The following is a 27,283-nucleotide window of genomic DNA, read 5'->3' on the forward strand; positions in this document are numbered from 1 at the left end:
AAATGTCAACCATTTTATTAGACTATCATTTTACCGTAAGTGCCAGATTGCAATACATTATGCTGCATGAGCTAAAAATAACTCAAAACCGTAGGCTCTCCCAAGTTGTCACTTCCAATCGTTTCTTTAGTCATCAGCTCACTAGGAGAATTGACTTTTTCGGATGGACATGCGTGTCTATGAAACGGGAAGGCAATAGTGAGACGGAAATACATGTAAATGAATTCAAAACAAGTGAGAACCACCATGAATTAAGCATGATAAACACTTTAATTTTCAACCCATCATCCCATAAACATTCAAAAGCAATGATCATATTTCCCGATTACGCGCAGAATCCACACAAAACACAAAAATAAATCTTAGACATCACTATTAATCATTAGTTTAAAAAAAAGTTCAAACCACAGGCATGAGATGATAGCAAAATAAATATTTGGATGTTAGACCAGTACCACCTGAAAACAGTGCCCCACGTTAATTCAAAATGAAATACAATTTTTTAATATTAGAGGCTTAGACATTGATTCCAATACCACTGTGATAATATTGATGATTGCACTTTCTGTTGGTTAAATAACAAACCTATTTCCCCTTGTAAGTAAAAGTAGTTTAAGTGTTATGTGGACCATTCTTCAATTTAACACCACAGTTTAGTTGACGTTTTTAATGAACACAATGTTTGGCAGTCCAAAGACACACCATGTTTATCATGTGAGACAAACAAGATTATTAAGAGTGAGAAAGACTAAAAAGGACATGACCAAACCAGAGGGGTCAGTAGTACAGGCCATTCCAATACCACTGTGAGTGAGGGCAGTGGAAAGGGGGAGCTGTCAAACAAGGATAGGACATTGTGTCAGGTATTTGGAGGGGAATTTGAGAAAAAGGAGGGGAAAAGTGCATAATAAACTTGACACATACATTAACCCTCATTATGGACCATGTACTATGCGCATGATATACAGTAGAGCACAATGGATGCATCCAGTGTAAATACCCTGTTTGGGTCAGTGGACTCCATGTGTAAGATTCCTCTATAGCAGTCCATAGAAAACAATAACTTTTACAAATTGACATACAGAAGGCATACAGGAAGACAATGGATGACTGGACATGCATAATAATTCAAGTAGCATTACAATAGCAATGCTTCCCCCAAAACAAATAAATCAGTACTGTGTTTTGCAGATCAGGATGACTTAGATTGAACATTTAAACACTGCAAATTCACGACGTAAACTGTTAGTGCCGATTTGACATCCACACATAAGGAGCTAAGCCAAAACATTGACTAAAAAGTCAACTGGGATTTCACTCAGTGTACTTTCACTCAGTAGTCCTGTTTAGATTTGGGTTCAGCCATCATTTTGGCCGTTGAAATGTATTAGGGAATGTGAATTTAAAAAAGAACACGTTCAAATTCCAACCAAATCTGTGCAAGTATGCGAGAAGTAACCTGTCTGTCTCTTTTACATTTGATCATCTTTAATGGATATTTAAACACTTAAATGGCTCATCCTCAAGAGGCCGAGGGGATTAAATAAATAAACAATTCCATCGGCCAGCAAACTTAAATAAAACAGAAAGCAGGCATGACTGTTTCCCATGGTCCATCTCTTCCTGTGCTCCTTCACATAGCATCAAAATGGAACCGGTGTGCTTCCTGTCTCTTCTCCCGGTCGTCCGCTTTCTGAAACACACACACAGGGCAATGGTCAGGGGTCACGAGTCAGACAAACGCAGACAAGCAGAGTCTAACAGTCAGCGACGGTGAGGGAGTGGTGGGGCTGAAACCATTATAGAATAATAATGAAACTAGCAGACCTACTGAGTGGTCAGGGGTACAATCTATCTGAGGCAGGAAATCATTATTACAAGTGTTAATGTGGTATCGCTTCAATGTACAATTACGTACCCTCTGTGGGTGAATGAGGATAATTCACGTTTATTTTTAGCGTTCCCTTGACGACAGGCAGCACATAAAAGGCACGTATGATGAAAAAAAAGGAACCTTCAAAATGCAGTGGAGACGAAGCTGACAGATTTGTTCTGGAACTACTCCCCATACGACAGACAGTCCTGATGGAGTACACCAACATCTAAGCAGAGAGTCTGTCGGCCGTATCTGTGTTGTTCAGGACTTAAGGGAGCAGACAGTCTTTAGGACTAAGTGTTCAGTTACTTCCGCTTGTTTTTATGGCGTGTACACAGTACATCAGTACATGGACATACTGTAATATCTCCTTAGGTCTCATTCAGTGAACTGGCTTGTAATCCTGTCAATATTGCCAAGTTCATTGTGGTGTATGAACATGAAATAATTGAGTGTTCAGGGGATATAATTGTGTCGTTATTCCATATGCGATGTGTCATGTATTGAATGGTCTGAAACCTACTGATTGAGTGCTCAAGTATACAAATCTTGTTCAGATTGAACGTGAGGTTCAGTAACGCGATAACTTGACCTATTTGAATGGTCTACTGAATGCGCTAACCTATCCATACTCTGTGCTAAGGCTGTGGGGCCTTGAACTAAGCATAAAATGCAGGACAAAATGGGATAAGACCTTTGTCACATTGTATGCATTACGCAACGTGGAGGCATAATGCAGCCTTCATCGCTCTGAAAAGCCCTGTATTCTGTTTAAACCCACGCAAAATTCAAATAGCCCAAACAGACAACGATCGATTCCTCAGGCGTGAAACCAAAGTTACCTGACAAATAAATAGAATCCAAAATACCTCTCAGATTTACAGCTAGGCTAAAACAGAGAAGGCATTTATATTTAAAAAAATGTTTGGCTTTCTTATATTTAACAGTGTTCTAACAAACTTCCTGAGCCGGTCTCGGCTGTTGCAGGAGGTACTATGTCTCAAACCAGCCTCTGATTCCTATTTGACCATTGAGATTTGTGGAACAAATAGCAGGGGTCAGTGTAAATATCAAAAGTCAATCACCCATCGCACCGTGACCTGGTCAACTCCACACCACAATGTAAATGGAAAGGCTTATGGAGATGTGGAGCTTTTTCCAAATGCTATTTTCCCCTGCGTGAAAGGTTAGACTCTCTTATCTAAGAGAGCTCCTTCAATTATGGTGTGTTATTGTGCTGGGCAGAGTGAGTCAGATAGAACAGGAGCGCACAGCAGCCAGGCTCAGATATGACTGCAAGGCAGTGACACTCACAATGCAAATGACACACCGGACTAGACAAAAAGATGACAATGGGTAACAACCCCCCCCCCCCCCCCCCCCATTAAAAGCAAACAAAGGCAGTACCCTCGCTCAAAAAGACCCACAACACCAGAGATGTCGGCTATCCCAGTGGAACATGAACAAACACACAACCTCACAAGAACTGAGACGTCATACTGACACAAAAACAGGCTGCCGATTCAAAAGATGTGACTCATCAGCTGCAACAGTAATAACATGAAGCGGATATATAAGTAACTGCCAAAATAACGTAAACACTTGATTAAATAAGGGATACAAAGTATACTAAAAGCAGGTGCTTCCACACAGGTGTGGTTCCTGAGTTAATGTATAAAAAAAATAAACAAATCATAAAAAATAAAAAAAAGAGTATAAAAATGCTTGGCAGGCCATTATTTTGGCTACCATGGCTATGCCCCCATAGGATGACAATGCCCCCATCCACAGGGCACAAGTAGTCACTGAATGGTTTGATGAGCATGAAGAAAATGTAAACCATATGCCATGGCTGTCTCAGTCACCAGATCTCAACCCAATTGAACACTTATGGGAGACTATGGAGCGGCGCCTGAGACCGCGTTTTCCACCACCATCAACAAAACACCAAATCATGGAATTTCTCGTGGAAGAATGGTGTCGCATCCTTCCAATAAGAGTTCCAGGATCTATGCCAAGGTGCATTGAAGCTGTTCTGGCTCGTTGTGGCCCAACACCCTATTAAGACACTTTATGTTTGTGTTTCCTTTATTTTGGCAGTTACCTGTATCTCTGAAAGGGAAGGGGGCTCTGAACTGAAGTGGAGTACATTGGCCCAGTAATCACCTGAACAAATTAACAGCTAGCTATTACCTGAGCTTCCATTACCTTGGCCATCACGAACATTATCATTTAATCAACCTCTAATCAATGACGGACAATGAGACATGTCTCTACCTCTCTTTCTGATGAAATATAATTGCTGGGCTCAGTTCCTCAGATATAGAGTCAAATGTTATTTTAATGCAGTGTCAACTCCAATGAAGCTAGTGTTCCCGGAACAGTTCCCTAAGCAGAGAGCAATTATGGCTTCCTGCGTGCATAATCAGGCACCCACAGCAGATGGCTTTGAGAAGACGCCAACATCGCCCGGCCTCGCTTGGTGGAGAAACAGACCAGCCACGGCTGCACTGGGATGGGGATGAATCGCTCAGAGTGTTTGCACGGCAGGCTGGACACAGACCACACACGCATGTCGGCAATAGTTGCATGCAAACACATGCAAATTCTCACAAGTTTGCAAAATTTAAACCATATATGATTACCTAAACACTCAATGTAAAATTCACAAACACCCACAGGAATGTAACAAGACAACCAACACACACACACACTCCCTGGAGGACATATTTACAGGGATAATGAACAAAAGATTTGATATGCTGAAGGGGCAGAACAAAGCAATTACAGCCGAGCGTCCTCAGTGGTTATGGCCCTCTAACAGCCGTGCTGGATCTCTGTGGGAGGTTAGAGGACAGGGCCCATCTGCTGGTTCTGACCCATCTGTTCCTCTCTGAGTGAACCCTTTGCCCACAGCGGGTCTCCTGCTCTCTGGACCAGCACCAGAGCTCCCCAGCAGCGCCACAGGGCCAGGAGAAGAGAAGACCCCCACCAAATACTATGGACTGGCAATGGTGGGGAGGATGAGAGAGGACACACACTGCTCTGAACAGAACATAACCGGCTTTGGCTCAGACTATTAAGAGGAGGAGGAGGAGAGGATAGTGAGGAGGAATGCAAGGGAGAAGAGGAAAAATGACAAGACAGTACAACTAAAAATGAAGGAGAAGAGATGAAGTTGATGGTGCTCATTATTGTCGATTAAAACAGTAATGATGGTAATGACGATGATAAACGGTGCAAGATGTATTTGTGTCATTCTGTTCTTACCTTCTCCTGCCAGTGGAGGATGCCAATGATGACCAGGATGAAAACACACACGCCGATCAGCGCGATGGCAGTCAGTAGGACTATGTTACTGGGGGTCAGATACAACTTCGCACTCCAACTAAAAGAGGGAACAGGTAGGAGAAAGGAAAAGCGTATCAACTACTACACAACATAAAACTCCTACAAAAAGGTGTCTCGTCTTTTCCCAACCCTATCAGAAGGTAAGAGTCAACGTGCTATATTAAGGACATTTATGTGGATGGCTGCAAACTTTCTACTTTTAAACTCAGACAAAACAGAGATGCTTGTTCTAGGTCCCAAGAAACAAAGAGATCTTCTGTTGAATAAAACTGTGAAGGATCTCGGCGTTACTCTGGACCCTGATCTCTCTTTTGAAGAACATATCAAGACCATTTCAAGGGCAGCTTTTTTCCATCTACGTAACATTGCAAAAATCTGAAACTTTCTGTCCAAAAATGATGCAGACAAATTAATCCATGCTTTTCACTTCTAGGTTAGACAACTGCAATGCTCTACTTTCCGGCTACCCGGATAAAGCACTAAATAAACTTCAGTTAGTGCTAAATACGGCTGCTAGAATCCTGACTAGAACCAAAACATTTGATCATATTACTCCAGTGCTAGCCTCCCTACACTGAATTCCTGTCAAGGCAAGGGCTGATTTCAAGGTTTTACTGTTAACCTACAAAGCATTACATGGGCTTGCTCCTACCTATCTCTCTGATTTGGTCCTGCTGTACATACCTACACGTACGCTACGGTCACAAGACGCAGGCCTCCTAATTGTCCCTAGAATTTCTAAGCAAACAGCTGGAGGCAGGGCTTTCTCCTATAGAGCTCAATTTTTATGGAATGGTCTGCCTACCCATGTAAGAGACGTAAACTCGGTCTCAACCTTTAAGTCTTTACTGAAGACTCATCTCTTCATTGGGTCATATGATTGAGTGTAGTCTGGCCCAGGAGTGGGAAGGTGAACGGAAAGGCTCTGGAGCAACGAACCGCCCTTGCTGTCTCTGCCTGGCCAGTTCCCCTCTTTCCACTGGGATTCTCTGCCTCTAACCCTATTACAGGGGCTGAGTCACTGGCTTACTGGGGTTCTTTCATACCGTCCCTGGGAGGGGTGCGTCACTTGAGTGGGTTGAGTCACTGATGCGATCTTCCTGTCTGGGTTGGACCATGCTGGTCATTTATGAACATTTGAACATCTTGGCCATGTTCTGTTATAAACTCCACCCGGCACAGCCAGAAGAGGATTGGCCACCCCACATAGCCTGGTTCCTCTCTAGGTTTCTTCCTAGGTTTTGGCCTTTCTAGGGAGTTTTTCCTAGCCACCGTGCTTCTACACCTGCATTGCTTGCTGTTTGGGGTTTTAGGCTTGGTTTCTGTACAGCACTGAGATATCAGCTGATGTACGAAGGGCTATATAAATACATTTGATTTGATTTTGATTTGATTTAGCATATTTTGCTTGATCAGAGATGTTATTTGACAAGGTTTCTGTAATCACAAAATATGACTTTATGTCATATTAGGTCAAAATGAATCGAGAAACTCTACATCACTGTCAGAGACGAACCATTTAAATTAAAAAGATCAAAAAACTAAAAATGACAAGCGCATTTCCTGTCTTTAGATCCACATATTTTTGTGACTATCGAAGAGAACGGAGAGTTCGTTTGAATGGTTTGACTAAAAACAAGAACAGACCCAGATTGTGGAGATACGATATTATACTACAATAAATGGCTGAAGAACAATACATCTGCTCAAATATTAATCAAAATAACTTCATTAAGACATTCTATCAGAACTAATAAACACATTACATATTAGTGGTGAAAACAAAAACTACCAATGGCAATGCAGGACACAAAATGAGCCACCATATGTTGCGTGAACCTATGCCCATAGGCATAATGAGACTGAAGACACCTTCTTTACACAGATATACACTGAGCAGTCACTGTAATGTATGAACACTACACGATGTATGCGTCTACATAATGTGGGTGTGTTTTTATGAGTAATAAGTCAGTGTAGTAGCTATATACAGTGCATTCGGAAAGTATTCAGACCCCTTGACTTTTTCCACACTTTGTTACCTTACAGCCTTATTTTAAAATGGATGAAATATTTTTTAATCTACACACAATACCCCATAATGACAAGGCAAAAACAGGTTTTTGCAAATGTTTGAGAAATAAAAAACTGAAATATAACATTTACCTAAATATTCAGACCCTTTACACAGTACTTTGTTGAAGCACCTTTGGCAGCGATTACAGCCTCGAGTCTTCTTGGCTGTGACATTACAAGCTTGGCACGCCTGTATTTCAGATGTTTCTCCAATTCTTCTCTGCAGATCTTCTCAAACTCTGTCAGGTTAGATGGGGAGCGTTGCTGCACATCTATTTTCAAGTTTTGGTATCCTTCCCCAGATCTGTGCCTCAACACAATCCTGTCTCGGAGCTCTACGGGCAATTCTTTCCTCATGCCTTGGTTTTTGCTCTGACATGCACTGTCAACTGTCGGACATTATCTAGAAAGGTGTACGCCTTTCCAAATTATGTCCAATCAATTGATTTTAACGCAGGTGGACTCCAATCAAGTTACAGAAACATCTCAAGGATGATCAATGGAAACAGGATGCACCTGAGCTCAATTTTGAATCTCATAGGAAAGGGTCTGAATACTTATGTAAATAAGGCATTGCAGTTTTTTTTATTTTTAATACATTTGCAAACATTTCTAAAAATCTGTTTTTGCTTTGTCATTATGGGGTATTGTGTGTAGATTGAGGGAATTGTTTTTTCTTAATCAATTTTAGAATAAGTCAAGGGGTCTGAATCGTTTCCGAAGGTACTGTATATGCAAGTGCTAGCATTTGTCAGAGTGTGTGTGTTCCATGTGTTGGTGAGAGAATGTTTTAGCTGGCCATATGGAAAAGGGGGTTCTGCCATCTGCTGGCACTCATGGGGGTAGGACTACATGTGAATGAAACAGAAAAACATTGAAACATGGCCTGAGCATGTTTGTGGGCGTCCATGTACAGATTTATGTGTGTGTGTGTGTGTGTGTGTGTGTATGTGTGTGTGTACCTGCGGGGCTCGTTGTGTGGGTATGGAATGACTATGAGCTGCGAGTTGGGGATGATGGCTGTCCACTCCTGCTTCCTCACATCCTGCAAGGCAGAAACAGAGAAACAATGTTATTAGAGCCTCAGGGAGGCAGAATGAAGGGGAAGGCAATAATGGAACAACTCTAGTTCAAAGGTAACACAATGCAGGCAATATATCACACACTTCTCAGTGCACATACGATGTAGGGCCCGAGTCATTTCCTGTACAGTACTGCACTACAATTTGCACTCTAGTTCAGAGTTTAAGGAACTTTATTATTAGAAGTTCAAGCTCAAAAGCTTTTCAAAGCCCGTTTCTGTATTAATTAAAGGTAAATTCCCCTCTTCAAGTTGTTACTGGATGGCAAATCACCAGCAAACATTAAATTCACCTTTCTCACAGTGTCCTCTAGACAAGAGAGACTCATTTCCGACAACACATCTATCATTTGGCAACATTAAGGGATAAGGGAAACACACTTGCTCGCTCACACGCGCAGATGCATGCCGACGCACATGCAGTGTGTGACGGCGTACTTTGCATCCTCGTTGACTCAGAGCCACCCTAATGAGAGCCCAGGGTTTTCAGCTACCTATACCTGAGCTATTTAAAGGCATGCATTTAAGACAGACAGTCTAGTCAATTAAATAACTGATGTCTGCTGAAGTATCCCCCTGGTGTGTCAGCCTACTTCCTACAGTCCCATTAGCTGGAGTATTGTTACAATGCCGAGGGTTGTGTGCGTTTGGAAGCCATGCATATGACTCCTTCCTGACACTGAGAAATGTCAATTAAAGTGAATGACATACCTACATAGCTCACAGATTCAAATACTATGTAAGGCAAAGACTCAAAGTGAATCAGAGCTGCAGATTCAGGGATTTAGATTCACTAATTGCTAGTGTTTGAGGTAAAATAGGTTAAGGAGAATAATGATGAACTGAATGAGTCACCTTATCGTGTCAGTGCATTGTGAACAGTGTGCTAGTTCATTAGAAGTTGCAGTGCTTAACCTACTAAGCTAACGCTGACATTTTCCTCCTCAATGCATTGTGGTTTATGCAGAACGGCAGTGAGAGACAGTGACAGGCTGCGCTTCTGGCGCTTTGGCTAAGAGAAGACGTCTGTGTTTAAGAGGAAAGCGTTTCTGGGTTTTCAGAGAGTGTTTCAAAGGAGAGCGCTGGGTCTGAAGTTGGGAGTGAAGTGGGGGTTTTGGGGAGGCGATAGCAGAGCGGGAATCTTGAAAAACCTTGTGCGCAGAGGAAAGGATCCTCATGGGATTGAGACGAGTGTGCAGGAGGAGAGTAGAAGTAGAACACACTCCCTTCCTCTCTCTGTCTCTCCCTCCTCTCCCCTCTCTTTCCTCTCTCCTTCCTCTCTTTATCTCTCCCAAACCCTCACAGGCCTCCTGAATGTTTTCCCCTGTGAGGGAGGGTTGAAGATAGACCTGAGAGAGACAGATAGAAACTATCCTCCCCAAACTCACAGAGACAGCCAGATAGACACAGCTGTTCATTAAATGTGTACACTGAGTGTAAACATTTTAGGAACACGTTCCTAACACGTTCCTAATATTGTGTTGTGCGCACTCCCCCCATTCCACAGCATTCCACAGCTTTCCACAGGGATGCACGTTGACTCCAATGCTTCCCACAGTTGTATCAAGTTGGCTGGATGTCCTTTGGGTGGTGGACAATTCTTGATACACACAGGAAACAGTTGAGCATGAAAAACCCAGCAGCGTTGCAGTTCTTGAGACAAACCTGGTGCACCGGGCACCTACTACCATACCCCGTTCAAAGGCATTTACATTTTTTGTCTTGCCCTTTCACCCTCTGAATGGCACACATACACAATCCACATCTCAAATTTATCAAGGCTTAAAAATCCTTATTTAACCCGTCTCCTCCCCTTCATCTACACTGATTGAAATGGATTTAACGAGTGACATCAATAAAGGATAATAGATTTCACCTGGGTTCACCTGGTCAGTCTATGTCATGGAAAGAGCAGGTGTCCTTAATGTTTTTTATACTCTTTTATACGTGTCTGTAGCACTGAAGACACCGTTTTCATATACCCCCTGAATGTAAAAAGTGGTTAGCATAATACAAAGCATTATAAAGATTTTATTAACTGGTGTGTGGGGAAATGTGAACCTTAGTGGAACATTTTTATTGCATAACTCAAAGGGTGCGAGCGAGAAAAAAAGCACGTTGCGTTACTTCAGATGCTTTACTCTGTACGAGCTTCGCTCCCAAGGTAGTGAGGTATGGGCAGAAATTTGCAATGCAAATCCGCTATGATGAAGACCTCTGTTCTATTCTTTGACAGGTGAGGAACGGGAGCCAGCCTCTCAAATTCAACGGAGCCGCGCAGGGGGATCTATCGAGGAACCAACAAACAGCATTTCAAACGGCCTGCGATACGAGAGACAGAAGGCTGTTGGCTCCCCACGAACCCAAACCACATGCCAATGTTTGAGGTAGCACAAAAGTGGGTGAAACGAAGAAGATAATGAATTATTTACTGCATAATGGATCATCTACTTATCATATTGCAACAGGAAGAAACGTTTACAACACTTACATCAACCTGCAGTAGAGTTATTGTCAGTATCAGTGGCTCTGGGCGTGTTCTCCACATGGTTACAGTGACTAGAAACAGTATCAGTTTTATGCCGTAGTAATTAGACCTACTGCATCCTGTCCTGTCTATGCTTTGTCTGGCATGTTCCTCCTCTCCGCTCCCCTCCCCCTGTGCTGCAGCGCACCATACTGTACCTTGTCCCCGAGGGGCCGGGGGATACCCACGTACAGGTGGTCCAGGAAGTTGGCGCTGCGCCCCAGGCCCAGAACGGTGTAAGGCAACTGCAGGGAGAGGTGGGCCGACTGGCTCAGCTGGCCGGCTGCATGGAGGGGAAAAAACAAAAAATGGAGCCATGAGAACCATTCAGACCCATAAACAAGCCTCATAAAAGACACAAATCAGACCATCCCTATTCCTACCATCGCCCAGTCCAGAGGCATCTACCACCCCCTACAACACCGTGTCCTCGCCACTGGCTCACGCTCAGGCCCTGCCAAGCGCAGCCGACGTAAATCACCCGCTTTATGGTAATCAGAGAGAGCACCCTGGCAACAAATCAGGATAAATGTGGATGGACTGCATGGCTGGTCTGGACCTACACTCAGATGGAAGCATGTTTTTACATTTAAATGTGCAGCAAGGAAAAGCTTCAATGACTGATTATAGTAGGATATTCAGGCCACATAAAATAAAACAGAGTGTTCTGCCTGGCTATTATCTACACATATACAGTACCAGTCAAAAGTTTTAGAACACCTACTCATTCAAGGGTTTTTCTTTATTTTACTATTTTCTACATTGTAGAATAATAGTGAAGACATCAAAACTAAGAAATTACACAAAAAAAGTTAAAAACAAATCAAAATGTATTCTTCAAAGTTTGCCTTTGCCTTGATGACAGCTTTGCACACTCTTGGCATTATCTCAACCAGCTTCATGAGGTAGTCACCTGGAATGCATGTCAATTAACAGGTGTGCCTTGTTCAAAGTTAATTTGTGGAATTTATTTCCTTCTTAATGCCTTTGAGCCAGTTGTGTTGTGACAAGGTAGGGGTGGTATACAGAAGATATCCCTATTTGGTAAAAGAACAAGTCCATATTATGGCAAGAACAGCTCAAATAATCAAAGAGAAACTACAGTCCATCATTACGTTAAGACATGAAGGTCAGTACGGAACATTTCAAGAACTTTGAAAGTTTCTTCAAGTGCAGTCGCAAAAACCATCAAGTGCTATTATGAAACTGGCTCTCATGAGGACCGTCACAGGAAAGGAAGACCCAAAGTTACCGATGCTGCAGAGGATAAGTTCATTAGAGTTACCAGCCTCATAAATTGTGGCCCAAATAAATGCTTCACTGAGTTCATGCAACAGACACATCTCAACATCTGTTGTTCAGAGGAGTCTGCGTGAATCAGGCCTACTAAAGGACACCAACAAGAAGAAGATAATTGCTTAGGCTAAGAAACACGAGCAATGGACATTAGACCAGTGAAAATCTGTCCTTTGGTCTCATGAGTCCAAATTTGAGATGTTTTGGTTCCAACCACTGTGTCTTTGTGAGACTTAACCAGCATGGCTACCACAGCAATCTGCAGCGATACGCCATCCCATCTGGTTTGTGCTTAGTTGGACTATAATTTGTTTTTCAACAGGACAATGACCCAAAACACACATACAGGCTGTGTAAGGAGAGTGATGGAGTGCTGCATCAGATAACCTGGCCTGCACAATCACCCGACCTCAATGCAATTAATATGGGTTGGGATGAGTTGGTCCGCATAGTGAAGGGAAAGCAGCCAACAAGTGCTCAGAATTTGTGGGAACTCCTTCAAGACTGTTGGAAATGCATTCCTTGTGAAGCTGGTTCAGAGAAAGCCAAGAGTGTGCAAAGATGTCATCAATGCAAAGGGTGGCTACTTTGAAGAATCTAAAATCCAAAATATATTTTGATTTGTTTAACACATTTTTTGGTTACTACTTGATTCCATATGTGTTATTTCATAGTTTTGATTATTCTACAATGTAGAAAATAGTCAAAATAAATAAATAAAAACCCTTGAATGAGTAGGTGTATCCAAACTTTTGACCAGTACTCTAAGTACAGAGCCTAAAAGCTTGGGGTTGATTGCCTGTCTACAAGTAAAGCGCAAGTATAACTCCATCTTGAGAGAATCTATATATTGGCTTCCACGAATCTCCAATGTAACAGTTCGAAATGAGGACCAACTAGACCATCTCCTCTGAAATGAAAGCATGACCCTGCTTGGAGCCCTGTTCCTGCGACGACGGAGCAGGTTATACTGAGCAGCTTCAGAGCAGTTGCTGTAAAAGCCAACGTAATTGCTTCAATCACGCTCACCTTTTTAAAATAAGGGCTATCATTAAAAAAAAAAGTTTGCAGGGGACAAAGAAAGCTGAGAAAGTCAGAATCTGTCATTACAGGTGGTACTGTATACATTTATGTTAATAAAGTGGCTTGTCCATTCTAGTGACACTGATTGGAAGTCCACTTCGCAGTGCTAGTTAAACCAGTAGGCTAACTGCCAATATGGACGTCACGCTGAGATCTTGGAGTGTGTGTATGTGACATCGATCCCTCTCATTAGTTTTGTGATAGAATAGCAGGGTATTGACTCTGACGCATACACCGAGGGTAAAAACACTTGCTCTTTCCATGACACAGACTGACCAGGTGAATGCTATGATCCCTCATTGAGGTCACCTATTAAATCCACGTCAATCAGTGTAGATCAGTGGTCACACTGATTGCAGACATGACATATGCACAGAGTGTTCAAAACATTAGGAACACCTTCCTAATATTGAGTTGCGCTTTCTCAAAATGCAAGCCTAGATCTACTGCTCAGATATTTAAAATATATTTTTTTACATTGCTTTAAAAAAACGTAAGCCTATGTAACATTAACCAATTTGTGCAGGTTTGTCCAGTAAGCTATAGGCCCAATAAATGATAACTGCATATTGGCTATGCTTGAATTGCCCTGCCAATGCTGTACTTCTCAGACCATTTTTAAATTCTATTTAGACACAAAAAAAAGTAGGTATATCATTACACAAGTAATAAATCTTGTATTTTTTTTACTGGATGGCCTGCGTCTGATGGTTAGTCTGAGGGGAGGGAGGGAGCAGCAGTTAGGCTGCCTCTCACCCAACTCACCGTCCCTCCGCTGAGAAAAGGGGACACAGTCTTCCAGCTGATGGCGAAACTCAAGCCGAACTGCATTATTTCAGCCGTCAGGGCTGCTGAATCAAATGCACCTACGGCAAAAAGTGAATTTTAAAAAAGGAACACAAGGCTTTAATTTTTTTTTTTTTTACAGAAATGTTTGGTGATTGACTAGGAGAATGCCTTGGAGATCGACCAGTCGATTGCAATCGACCAGTTGGTGACCAGTGGTGTAGATGAAGGGACAGGTTAGAGAAGGATTTTAAAGCCTTGTGACATGGATTGTGTATGTGTTCCACTCAGAGGGTGAATGGGTATGAAAAAATATTTAAGTGCCTTTGAACGAGGTATGGTAGTAGGTGCTAGGCGCACCGGTTTGAGTGTGTCAAGAACTTTCATGCTCAACAGTTTCCTGTGTGGATCAAGAATGATCCACCACCCAAAAGACATCCAGCCAACTTGACACCATTGTGTAAAGCATTGGAGTCAGCATTCCTGTGGAACGCTTTTGAAACCTTGTAAGGTCCATGCCCCGACGAACTGAGGCTGTTCTGAGGGCAAAAGGGGGTGCAACTCAATATTAGGAAAGTGTTCCTAATGTTTTGAACACTCAGTGTATATGTCATGTCTGCAATCAATTTAGTCCTCTCTGGACACTCACTAGTGACTCTTTGTTATGCATGTGTGGTGGGGAATGAGGTGCAGTTTCATTATGTTCTGACCTGGGGGCATCCAAGACCCTTCCTTACATGTACAGTTCATCAGAAGACGACAGAAAAGTCACTCAGCGGGGAGAGACGGGTTAATCACGCTATTAAAAAGAAAAGAAAATGGCTCTGTGAAAGCAGTTTAGAGGTGTTACCGCACTGGAGAAAGGACAAAGGAAAGCTAATGACTTCATCCATGTACATTCAGATGGATTTTGAAGTCTGGGCAACTGTCCTGGCTCTACTTTCTGGCAGTAGAGCTGAGGAAAGCATTGCAGTTTTGGCATTGTTCACTAATGAGAAGACTTACACTGGGGGGAGGGGGGGACTGAGTTTGGGAGACCCTGTTCTCACTGGGCTACCATGACCCGAACCCAAGGGTCTTTCTCTATACTGTCAGGCATAGGACCATAGGTTCAGACACACACATGCACCCAATAGTCAGCAGAAAGCGTGTGAGCTCTCACTTGTCCCCGTGTGAACTGTTCGTCTCAAACACACGCACTGCAGCTTCTCCATCTAACTGGATTCCAGAGCAAGCTCAGGAAGGTCATCTCTGTTTAGTCAAGGTAATCATTTTGAAACTAAGAAACACACATGCACATCCCTCGCTCTCGTTTCTCCATTCAAGCTCAGACTAATGCCGGGCGAACACCCCACGACTTTCAAAATCCTTTTAAACAACCGTCTTTCCTGACGTTTTTGTTGTCGTCTTGCCAGCGTAGTGGTGAGCATACTAAACAATGTGGCACAGACGGGGTCACACACCACACGATTCTTCACTTGATGTGATTAAATTGTTAACTTGGCAAGAACGAGCTGTGGCTCAAAGCAGCCGCATAAATGTTTTCACTCAGAGATTCCCGCTTGCCATACAGAGTTGAAATATCGAGCCAATACATTTTGAATTGAGTAACATTGCTTTTTAACTTCCGAGCTGTAATGATTTGACACTTTGGCTTTGGTTAAAGACAAGTAGGCTAGTAGTAGTCATGGCTCCTGCAGGAGAGTACACATTCTGGGTGATGTGATACTACGTCATCATCTCACTGGCTTCTTCTCTGGCGAGCTCTCATTGGCTATTGCTGATGATCACCAATCTCAAAAACATACCCCAACCCTAAAACCGGGGCCAAAATTGTCTAGTGCACGCCCAGCTTATGTAACCACAATCTCTTAGGAAGTATGTGTTAGGTCTGGAGGAGAGGATGGTAGACGACAGACATTTTGGGGTTAACCAGCTACCCTAGTGACAGGCTGTTGTTAACTAAAGGATGTGTCATGTTGCGAATGGAGACAGTAGGGGGGAAATGTCACAGTGCTGCTGGGGACGCTGGCTGGAGGATGTGTCACTCAGAGAGAAAGCTGGCTTAGGGACTGCCACTCTGCAGGTGGGGAGCTTGGTTGGAGAGAGGCCATGCACTGAAATGGGAGGGGGGTGCTGGTTGTCCTGGCTGGATGAAGGCCTGTGGCTGGGGTTCTGGCTAGTTGCTGTGGGCTACAGCCTGGAGTCCTATCTCCCTGCAGCGCGGCCGTGGAGCACACAGACAGACCTTGGCGGAGCGCTCCAGCCTGCAGCACATGACTGACAGCCCCCCCCCCCGGCCGCAAAACAGATTCAGAGCGGTCAGCCAGCCAAACAGCTCCCAAAGAGCAGGCTTACTCAAGGAACCTTACGCTTCCACAGCTTATCAAATTCACTTATCAGGCTCTCTCCAATCTGGGTGTGAGGAGTCTCAAGCATGTTGAAAAGTACTCTGTGTTGTTGTCTGTGTCACACTGCTTTGCTTTATCTTGGCCAGGTCGCAGTTGCAAATGGGAACTTGTTCTCAACTAGCCTACCTGGTTAAATAAAGGTGAAATGAATACAAATAAAAACACCCAAACACCCTACAGGTTTTATCTGTGTGGGAAACAGAGCAGAACACATCATCACACCCAACGAGTCAGGACTCCTCAGCTCCAAAAGTTCATTCAGAAACATGGGCGAGTACAATGTGCGCACACACAACACACACAGATTGTGAGCCAAATAGACCCCCCCCAGCATCAAAAGCCTGACTCAGAACATACAGCTTGCAGTGCTTGCTCTCCTGTGTCACAGAGAGAGATGGAGAGTGGATATCCAGTGGAGAGGAAGAGGTGAGGAACTTTGCCAGCTTCACAACATAAGGGACGGAAAAGCTACTCTGCAGTCTCCTGCCCAGCCACTCACTTCCAATGCTGCTCTGGTGAGTCAGGGAGCACTCCTACGAGAGGATATCTACCTAACCCTCAAAAATGACATACACACGAACAATGGCAACTTGCAATGTTCCTCACCGAGTCTCAGAGACAGAAGAGAGGCACTGAAGCCCAATGGTAGAGGAGAGAAGAGACAGGTGTGCGAGGCTGAGAGTTGAAACACACTGTTGCCCCCCCCCCGATGCAGGGCTGGGCAACAGTGGTGGAGGTATGGCTCTGAGGCACACCTGTTAACGTACAGTGCATTATTTAGAGTAGGACTCTCGCTCAGTGAGTAGAGGGATGAAGAGATGCCTCAGCTCCTGAATTATGTCACAGAGTGTGACTCCAGCACAGTCGTATTCAAGACAGTCGTATTCAAGACACTTTAGTCCCTCCACTCCCTCAGAGACACCAGCGGTAGAAGAGACGAGCTCTCTACACGGGCCTCCACGGCCAACCGTCCCACACGCACACGCAAAAACACATGCGCATATCACACAAAAACACGCTGCAGGCTTTTGACCTTCACTGGTCACAGAGGAATGATACAACACAAATATAACACATGGAGAGTGGTAAACAATGGGACGGCAACATCATTATATTGCAACAGACACCATCAGGCAAACTCTAATGGAGATCAGCATTAGAATTGTAGCAAAAGTGACTAGAGGTCGACCGGGTAATCGGAATGGCCGATTAATTAGGTCCGATTTCAAGTTTTCATGACAATCGGTAATCTGCATTTTTGGACACCGATTATGGCCGATTACATTGCACTCCACGAGGAGACTGAGTGGCAGGCTGACTACCTGTTATGCGAGTGCAGCAAGGAGCCAAGGTAAGTTGCTAGCTAGCATTAAACTTATCTTATAAAAAAACAATCAATCTTAACATAATCACTAGTTAAACTAGTAATATCATCAACCATGTGTAGTTATCTAGCTTATCCTGCGTTGCATATAATCGATGCGGTGCCTGTTAATTTCTCATCGAATCACAGCCTACTTTGCCAAACGGGTGATGATTTAACAAGAGCATTTGCGAAAAAGCACTGTCGTACCTAACCATTAACATCAATGCCTTTATTAAAATCAATACACAAGTATATATTTTTAAACCTGCATATTTAGCTAAATATTAAAATCAATACACAAGTATATATTTTTAAACCTGCATATTTAGCTAAATATGCAGGTTTAAAAATATATACTTGTGTATTGATTTTAATAAAGGTATTGATGTTAATGGTTAGGTACACGTTGGTGCAACGACAGTGCTTTTTCCCGAATGCTCTTGTTAAATCATCACCCGTTTGGCAAAGTAGGCTGTGAATCGATGAGAAATGAACAATACTGAATCAACACTTTTATTTGAACATACATATACAGTGGGGCAAAAAAGTATTTAGTCAGCCACCAATTGTGCAAGTTCTCCCACTTAAAAAGATGAGAGAGGCCTGTAATTTTCATCATAGGTACACTTCAACTATGACAGACAAAATTAGAAAAATAAATGCAGAAAATCACATTGTAGGATTTTTTATGAATTTATTTGCAAATTATGGTGGAAAAATGATCTTATGAAACATCATCTCAAACAGTGACCATCGTCACCAGTAGATCTTTTAGCACCAGCATATAAAGAACTCACACTCACTACATCAAATCTTGATTAGGTTTCACACAGTGAGACACACAAAGCCTCACCCTCTCACACATCTTCCCAAGGCCCTAGATCATCTTCGGCAACCTGTTTGTGGAGAGATTCTCAACATTCGTCGCTATAGAAACCACTCTCTCCCCTGATTGGGCACTTCCACAGAAATGGGAGGGACGGAAAGGACACATAGTGGCGGTTTGTGGACATTGCGGTGGCAGGGCCTGGGGGATAAAGGCTGTTTGAGAAATGAAGTGGTACACACTGAGCCACGGCTAAGCCTGGGAGAGGAGAGGGGGCCCTCAGCGCCCCCACAACGCAGACGGCAGATTCGGGACGTTGATTTGTGGGGAGAAGCGTGTGTCTGTAGTGGAGAAGATAAGTGGAGGCACCTGTCCACTCCTCTCTCTTTTCACTGGCGCTCTCGCAGGAGGAAAAGACCGAATTAAAGCCAATGGCGCCATGGGTGACACAGTGTACGTTGAGATCACCAGCACGCCGTGTCTGATCAGCAGAAACACAATGACAGGATGGTGAATGAAGCAACACTGAGATCTGGGTTTGACAGAGCAAGACTGGTGTTGAGAGAAGAGGTAGCCAGAATAGAAGGTGACTTCAACACGCTTTTTCCCTCCCTCCCTCCCTCCCTCCCTCCCTCCCTCCCTCCCAGTTGAGATGTGTGCTCTACTACAGGTTACTGTGGCGACAGAGCAGCCACTGAGAGACATTCAGATATAATGCATTAGGGGAGCATGGCAGATATCAGGACTGAGACCATTACCACTGATGGAATACAACACACTCTACAGTGAGAAGAGGAGACGTAGAGACAATATTAACACACTACAGAGAGAAGAGGAGACGTAGAGACAATATTAACACACTACAGGGAGAAGAGGAGACGTAGAGACAATATTAACACACTACAGAGAGAAGAGGAGACGTAGAGACAATATTAACACACTACAGAGAGAAGAGGAGACGTAGAGACAATATTAACACACTACAGAGAGAAGAGGAGACGTAGAGACAATATTAACACACTACAGAGAGAAGAGGAGACGTAGAGACAATATTAACACACTACAGGGAGAAGAGGAGACGTAGAGACAATATTAACACACTACAGAGAGAAGAGGAGACGTAGAGACAATATTAACACACTACAGAGAGAAGAGGAGACGTAGAGACAATATTAACACACTACAGAGAGAAGAGGAGACGTAGAGACAATATTAACACACTACAGGGAGAAGAGGAGACGTAGAGACAATATTAACACACTACAGAGAGAAGAGGAGACGTAGAGACAATATTAACACACTACAGAGAGAAGAGGAGACGTAGAGACAATATTAACACACTACAGAGAAGAAGAATGACAGAATGAGATGGAGAGAAAGATATATTATATGTGAGAGAACAATACAGAGTGAGTGAAAGGAAAGAGGGAGCGTGCTGTGTGGTTTGTAGAGAGAGATAAACAGGAGGAGTTGAACAGGCGGAGGGGTAATCCTGCATTGAATTTGAGACCAATTTACTGGCCTGAGTGCAGAAACCCACAGGAGAGAATCATGGGCAGAACAAAGCTCTGATCAATAATAATCCCCCCTCTCTCTCCAGTTGGTTAGCTCTGCTAACTCCCACACCTTCCACTGACTTCAACCTGACAAGACACAGGTCCAGTCCAACAAGTGCTGTGTGTGTGTGTGTGTGTGTGAGAGAGTGTGTGTACTGTGTGCATGCCTGTGTGCAGTATGTTTGGTTACCTGGGCATCTGTATAAAAGAGTGACTTGTTCACCTGACTTGATCACTCCTGAGTGTGGTACAGAGAGCATCAAATCTGTGTGTCTCACATTGACGACAGCATAGTACAGCGATCGTGTGTGTAGGCGTCGGTGTGTGGGGGTGTTATTCTCCGTTGTCCTAAATCCACCATCCTCATTTGCCTAATTGAAACAGAGCCTGCCGAAGTTCCCTACCGACATAGAGCTGTTTTTTCCTCATCCCTCCTTCTCCTCTCCTCCCTCCGCTCCTCCCTTCCAATGAGCCAGCCAAAAGCCCCGGCACCGTCGGGAGAGAAAAAGAGAGGGATGGAACGCAGAGATAGGTGGATCGAGAGAGCGCACCGACACTCCTGTTTTGTACCAGTGGTACTATTCACTCACCATCCGTCATTTTTCGAATGACTGCGATTCCTCTGCTTTGTTTCATCCAGTATTCTCCCAGAGGGACTAGTCCTCCCACAGGCAGTGAACACGACACACACAGCCCGTCCTGCCATCAACAGTCCAGGGTAATCAATCTCGTCTGCTTATTAAGCCTGACACCACTAGCTTTACCCCACACCTACAACATGTAGATGTACCTTTAAAACCCATATGGCCTACTGATTTACTAACTGTGCAGAGTAAATTGCACAGAAACCAACGGTGTGGAAATCTTCCTTTAAGGTCAATATTCATCTCTAATATAGCTGAATTCTAATTCCATTCCTTTCAATAGGGAATAAGGACAGCGGGGAAAGGTAAGCTATTGCATGCCAAGGTCTTATATCAATAGCCCGAGGGTTGAGGAGACTAAGGTGAGAGGTTCAGATGGAGCACTGGATCTCTGAGAACCAGGCAGCACACATGCATTACTGCACTGCACAGACAGTAAATTAACTACCCTCCCACACGCAGTCAATCAAGTATGCACATATACACAAACAAACACGTATGGTAACGCTTGCTCGCACACACAAAAACAAACAAACACACATGAACTCTCCCACCCACACCAGGCAGGCAGAGCCAGCATTAATATTCTGTTGGTTGATTCACTAGCTCCAGCTGGAGATGTGGAGATGGAGACCGCCTGGGACCTGGGATCGATACACAGCCAGGCAGAGCAGCCAGGCAGAGCAGCCAGGCAGAGCAGCCAGGCAGAGCAGCCAGGCAGAGCAGCCAGGCAAAGCAGCCAGGCAAAGCAGCCAGGGATCATCTGACAGGACCAGCTCCGTATGTCCCTCAGCCGCAGCCTCACAGAGACCAGGCCTCCACAGAACCGCCCCACAGAGACACCGGAGCGCACTGAGGCTAACCGCCATGGCTAATACGCTCTTCCTGTCTGGCACACTGCATACACCCCTGGTTGTTCCCCCAGCCCGCATGCTGAGAGCACGTGTGCTGATACATTAAATTCACCACGTCTCTTGCGCCCTCACTCATACAGACCTCACACCAGCAAAATACATGCTAAAACATATAAATACTGTACACTCACTGCTGATATGCCGGCCCGCTGATATGCCTGCCTGCGGGACCATATCATTACCACTGAACTTACCCGAAGGGAATCGCCTTGGTATTATCAGTCACTAACACATGGGCCTGTGCCATTCCTCAACACTAGGAAGGGAGCTGCCTGTACAGCACTATAACCAAGGTTCAATACCATAAGGAGATGGCAGCGGCGAGTCGCAGGTTCACCAATGCTTGAAGCCCTGTGACACAGTAGCCACAGGGGTAATAGCACTATCTGTGGACCACAGCGTAAGAATGCTAAGTGCAGTGTGTCCTACCTCCCTGAACCTTCACTTTATTTTCCCCGTCCCCCCTAGGCCCTCTTCGTCATTGACCCAGATCTTCATTCCATTACTCTAACCTATAACCCACTTGCCACTATTTGCCGCCGTTTGCTGCTATTTTTCAGCCATTTTATCCTCTCCCTCTATAGCATGTCTTTTCTATAGGCCTTTCCTTCCACATCCATCCATGTATTTGACTTCCATCCCTCTATCACCCCGGTTCACTCTCTTTTGGCGCTGAAGGGTAAATGAAGAGCGTGGGGCCCCAGTAGAGAGAGCAGACAGTCCGCGCACCACCGCTCAGGTCTGTCAGTCTACCTTGCCTTCTCCCCATGCCCCTAGCCACAGAATAAATACACTTTAAAAATCACCCTGTACACTGCACTTTATTACTGTTAAATGAGGAGTCCTGGGAATAACCCAGCCAGGGCTGGCTCAGCCACTCTCCATACAGTCCAGCATATCTAACCTATACCCTAAGCATCTCCCTCAGTCAGTGTACACACAGCCCTGGCCTTTCACCCCCCTTCTCATTGGCTCAGCCTCCAGGCAGGAAGTGGTTGGGGCTTGTTCCTCAGTTCAGCCTGTTCGATGACCTTCTCAGGGAGAGGTGTCTGGTGCAGACACAGCTGCTGTTAAGCCCACAGAGCAGAGCTCCAGCACAGGGGTCAGAGGACAACCCTAAACCGCTGCATGTTGGCACACCCATGGGTGTTGAATCCCAAATCCGGTCTTTAAATGAATCCAAGTCGTCTTTAAATAGCCTTGACCACAACACGGAGGCTCAACATCTACACAGATAACAAACATGAATGGGAGAAAGGATGAAGATTCCTCTCCGCAAAGAGAACTATCTGGACTTCTATTCTTCTTCATTCCCTCCAGTCAGACATGTATTATTCTAGGTTTACCTCGCCTTTTCCCTCTCCTCTGTCAAGGTTTGAGTGTTTCCAAACCTTGAGAGAAGGTTATCTTTAAAGACAAGAAATAGAGATTTAAATCTCACGGTTTTGTTGTCTGAGCCCTGCAAAATGGAATAGAGGTTGGGGATTATTGAACAATAAACACACTGTTTGGAAAGACAGAGGGCTTTCTGACTCTCTGGTTCTTTGGATGATACTCCTTGTAGACTGATTGATCTATTCTCTTGCCCCTATAAACAGTGTCCTGTCACAGAGGGAGAGGAGTGAGGGAAGAGTGTTCTTCTCAAAATGACTATTGTATTGTTGCGTTTTCCTTTAGTGGATGATTCCAACAGAACAGGATGTAGCTAGATACTCAAATCCCTGAAATCTGTTTTTTAGGCTTTGCTGTCCTATTCATTGTTGATACCCAGACACACACAGACCATGGAAAGGAAAAGACTGCAGAAAAATTAAAATAAATGGTGAACCGAATCAAGGCTTTTTAAAAAGACGGAATTACTCACTGAGACATCTTGCAAATGCTTGACTCCATGACTCAGTTATCTGTATATAATGTCTGTCCTCTAAGCCATTTTGCGATTTGTCTTTGTCACCTCCTTGAAGACATTAGGCCTAATTCAACTCATCTGTCCTTTCCATTCGACATAACTATCTCCTCAGGTGTTGAACAATGAGACTGACTGGGTCATGGTTTCATGTCTAGTCTGTCCTGTTCAGGCTGTATCTTAGGTTGGGTATAAAGACCACTTTACAGTGTAGGTGTGTGCTTACAATTTTCAGGTGAAATAGCTCAGCATGACAATCGTTACTCTGGCTGGCTGGGTGATTGTGCTATGTGGGATAATACAAAGCATCACATTCCATAGGTACTACAGCGTAGTTTTGTATTGAGGAATGAGGGTATCTTCATTAGAGAAATTCTGCCATTGTGTCGATGCCTTTCTGATGAAGGGGACCTGACGGAGTGACACAGAATATATAGCAATTCCACCTCTGCTTCCAAGCCTCTTGTATCCACCCACACACCCACAAACCCACACACACACACACACACACACACACACACACACACACACACACACACACACACACCCTTTCCTACAGATCTTTGTTAAGAACTCTATTCTTTCACCCTCCTCTTCACTAAGTCCTTGAAACTGTATCTCGGATGTATAGCTCGGTTCTTTTTCATCAAATCTCTTATATTCCAAGGCAGGAAAACAAGACAAGCTCCTTCTTTTCCTCCTCACTTTCAACCAAAAAGAGCAGAGCAACAAAGCCCTCCGTTTCTTAGCAAGCAAACCAATAACCCTCTACCCATCATGCCTTTCTCTAGCAGGAAACGCGCTGTGTCAACATTATCAGGCCGGGCAGTGAGATGCCCATCTCACCAGAGGTTAACAAGGCTATTATCTAGGAAAACAGAGAAGCCAGGCTTCAATTAAACCCCTGGGGCTACAGCCCTGGAAGGGCCTCTCACCCACACACGCCACACTGACCGATACCACAGCCCAGTCACTCAAACCTGCTACCGCAGCACGGAGATGACGATCGCCAAGTATAGAGAGGAAGTCCGTACACAACCCCATTCCCAACTAGAACAACTGTCATGGCTGACGGCTCACCAAATCTGCACCATTGCCAGAATGCCTGTATAAAGACGGCTGGCAGACTGTCAACTGTACACAGCATCTGTCCACGTTGGACTTACCCGAGGCGTTCTTCAGGTAGCCGTTGGAGTCCACTGTCGTGTAGCTGACGTACGGCCCAGGCTGGTTCACACCAAACGGCTGCAAGGTCAGAACACCCACAGCATTAGAGTAGAACACACATATTAGTGACCCATTTTCCCTGAAACAACAGATCTCCCCCACCATGTAAATTCTCAATGCAGACGCCCAAGTCTGAAACAGACATCTGTCCCCTTCCATGACCTGCCTCAGAGGTTTTGGCTGTGTGTTCAGAGCGTGTGCAAATCACCCCTGACCTTTCTGAAGCCGGGGGGGGGGGGGGTCTGGGCGCTCTGCTCCGAGTCCTTTGAGTGAAATAAAAGCACAGGTCTAAGCCCTAGCTGGCTGGGTCCCAGCAGACAAAGAGAAAGGCTACAGTGAGCCTGACATAGCAGCCAGCTCCATCACATCCTCTGCATTATGCAGTCCTACCCACTGCTCCTGGTAATCCCTCAAAAATAGTAATGAACAGTACAATGCGGCGAATCGGAGATGAATTTTTAAAACGGTTCGGGGGAAAAAAGCCACATAAATGGTAGACCTCACGTTACATAAGTTAATAATTAAGATGGCATGGAATGACATTTATATTGACAAACCTAATGTTTTGTACACTCAGTGCATGTATTGCGATTCTCATGATGCTATATGTACTGCGATTCTCATGATGCTATATGTACTGCGATTTGATACTGTGATTCTTTCGCCGTTGGATGTTCAAACATATTGCTCACCATTTTGTCTGCTGCGGACGGAATAGGAGAGAGCCATGAGAAAACCCATTTTGATCAGTCATGGAAATGAAAGTGCTTAAAACAAATTGAGTCATTCTGGAGGTTTGGTTAACGTACGGCCAACTAGCGCAAAAAAAAATAATACTGCGATACCGTCAAAAATAATAAAACACATTTTTCCCACCCACCACTAGTACTGTGGGGAGACGGTTCTCTCAGCATGCCGCGGGGTGGGGCTCTGCAGAGCGGGAAATTACTGAGTGGTCATGTGGAGGCTGTATTATCTCTTCATTATGGGCCGATGACGCCTAATGAAGAGAGCTTTCTGTCTGCCTCGGTTTAAACAGCCTAATGAAAACTATGGCAGCCTGTTAGAGAGTGCAGCCAGACTCCCACACCGACAGACCCTCCCACACAGTACTGTCATATATATGGCATGTGTAGGCCTATAGCTTCACCAGACTGAACAGTTGTACTGGGATTGGAAATTGAACAGGAGTTCTGTGGAAACTAAAGGGAGAGGAGGTGGATAGTGATGGACAACGAGACAATAGGTGGGAAGATAGACAGAAGAGGGTTAGAGTGATAGATGTGAGGGACTTAAGGAGGAGGAGAGCGGGGAAAGCAGCCCAAAGCCGCAGACATGGGCTCGATCAATCACCCGGCTAAATCAGGCAATGGGGGGGTGGGGGGGGGGACACACAGTGGAGGGGCAGACACAGTGGAGAGGCAAACAACCCAAACACTACGATAGGACCAGCACCAAGCCTGTCTGTCACAAGCTCTGGGGATGAGGGACTGTCACATTTGACCTTTTTTTTTTGCCATTTAGCAGACGCCAGACAGACTAGTTACAAGATAAGCCTTTTCACTTTCTCAAAATGTTCCTATCCTTTTTATCTTTCATTTCAATATCTCTCATTTCAATGTACCTCTTCGGCTATCTTTTTTTCATTGCGTTACAATGCACACGCCTACACAGAGGCACGAGTCTTACCTTGACGTTTCCCGGGCAGTCGTTAGAACAGAGTCCACTGAGCACTGAGGAGGAGAAAAGGAAGACTGATTAGCTAGCAACAGGGGACTATATTTGTCTTACACAATCCCATACAGATTTGTCTGTGACTAACAACACGGCTAAATGAGTTAGACGCTGTAATGGTTAATGACGTCATCCCTGTAGGAGAACCCAAACTTGGTAGACTTAAGCTAGACCTGCAGTGCTTATACTGTTTTTCTGTGGATGCTTATTAAATGGGGAAGCTAAATAAATGCAGTCATTGAACTGTAAAAAAACAAAAAAACAGGCAAAAAAAAAAAAAATTGTATTTGAAAAAGTAATTGGTAGTAAAATGAACACAGAGAATAAATGAGCTCAATAATAAGCTGCAGGGGAAGTGTATGAGTATTTGTGTGCATATGGAGCAGCAAGGAAAAAATCCTGAATTCTTAATCAGCAATAAGAGGAATTAATATATTAGCATACTAATTGGCTGGCGCTGGTAATTTGCACATTGAAGTTGAGCTGCTGACTACTTCTTTAATTAGGATGTACCATCATGCATTTGATGTACTGCTGCACACTGACTGACTGCACTCCTTAATGCAGATAAACAAACAACCCCATTCAAAGTCAACACATGAAAGTTCTTCCTCTTTAGAGCT

At 44.3% G+C, this 27,283-nt stretch overlaps 1 protein-coding gene across 2 annotated transcripts in view; it reads right to left on the bottom strand.

Annotated features, from left to right (window-relative positions):
* The window catches only part of LOC110526271 (T-cell immunomodulatory protein), a 112,526-nt gene continuing 85,243 nt past the window's right edge, over positions 1-27,283 (bottom strand). The window contains exons 12-17 of one of the 2 annotated variants that reach the window (XM_036980625.1): positions 26,616-26,659; positions 24,866-24,944; positions 11,070-11,194; positions 8,266-8,348; positions 5,147-5,264; positions 1-1,693 (exon numbers count right to left, since the gene is read on the bottom strand). In XM_036980625.1, coding sequence (XP_036836520.1) covers positions 1,634-1,693; positions 5,147-5,264; positions 8,266-8,348; positions 11,070-11,194; positions 24,866-24,944; positions 26,616-26,659 — 509 coding nt within the window. In that variant the 3' untranslated portion in view covers positions 1-1,633. The remainder of the gene's footprint in view (positions 1,694-5,146; positions 5,265-8,265; positions 8,349-11,069; positions 11,195-24,865; positions 24,945-26,615; positions 26,660-27,283) is intronic. The other variant, XM_021607083.2, reaches the window with a different exon arrangement.

This window comes from Oncorhynchus mykiss, chromosome 6 (genome assembly GCF_013265735.2).
Source record: "Oncorhynchus mykiss isolate Arlee chromosome 6, USDA_OmykA_1.1, whole genome shotgun sequence".
Lineage (NCBI taxonomy): Eukaryota > Metazoa > Chordata > Actinopteri > Salmoniformes > Salmonidae > Oncorhynchus > Oncorhynchus mykiss.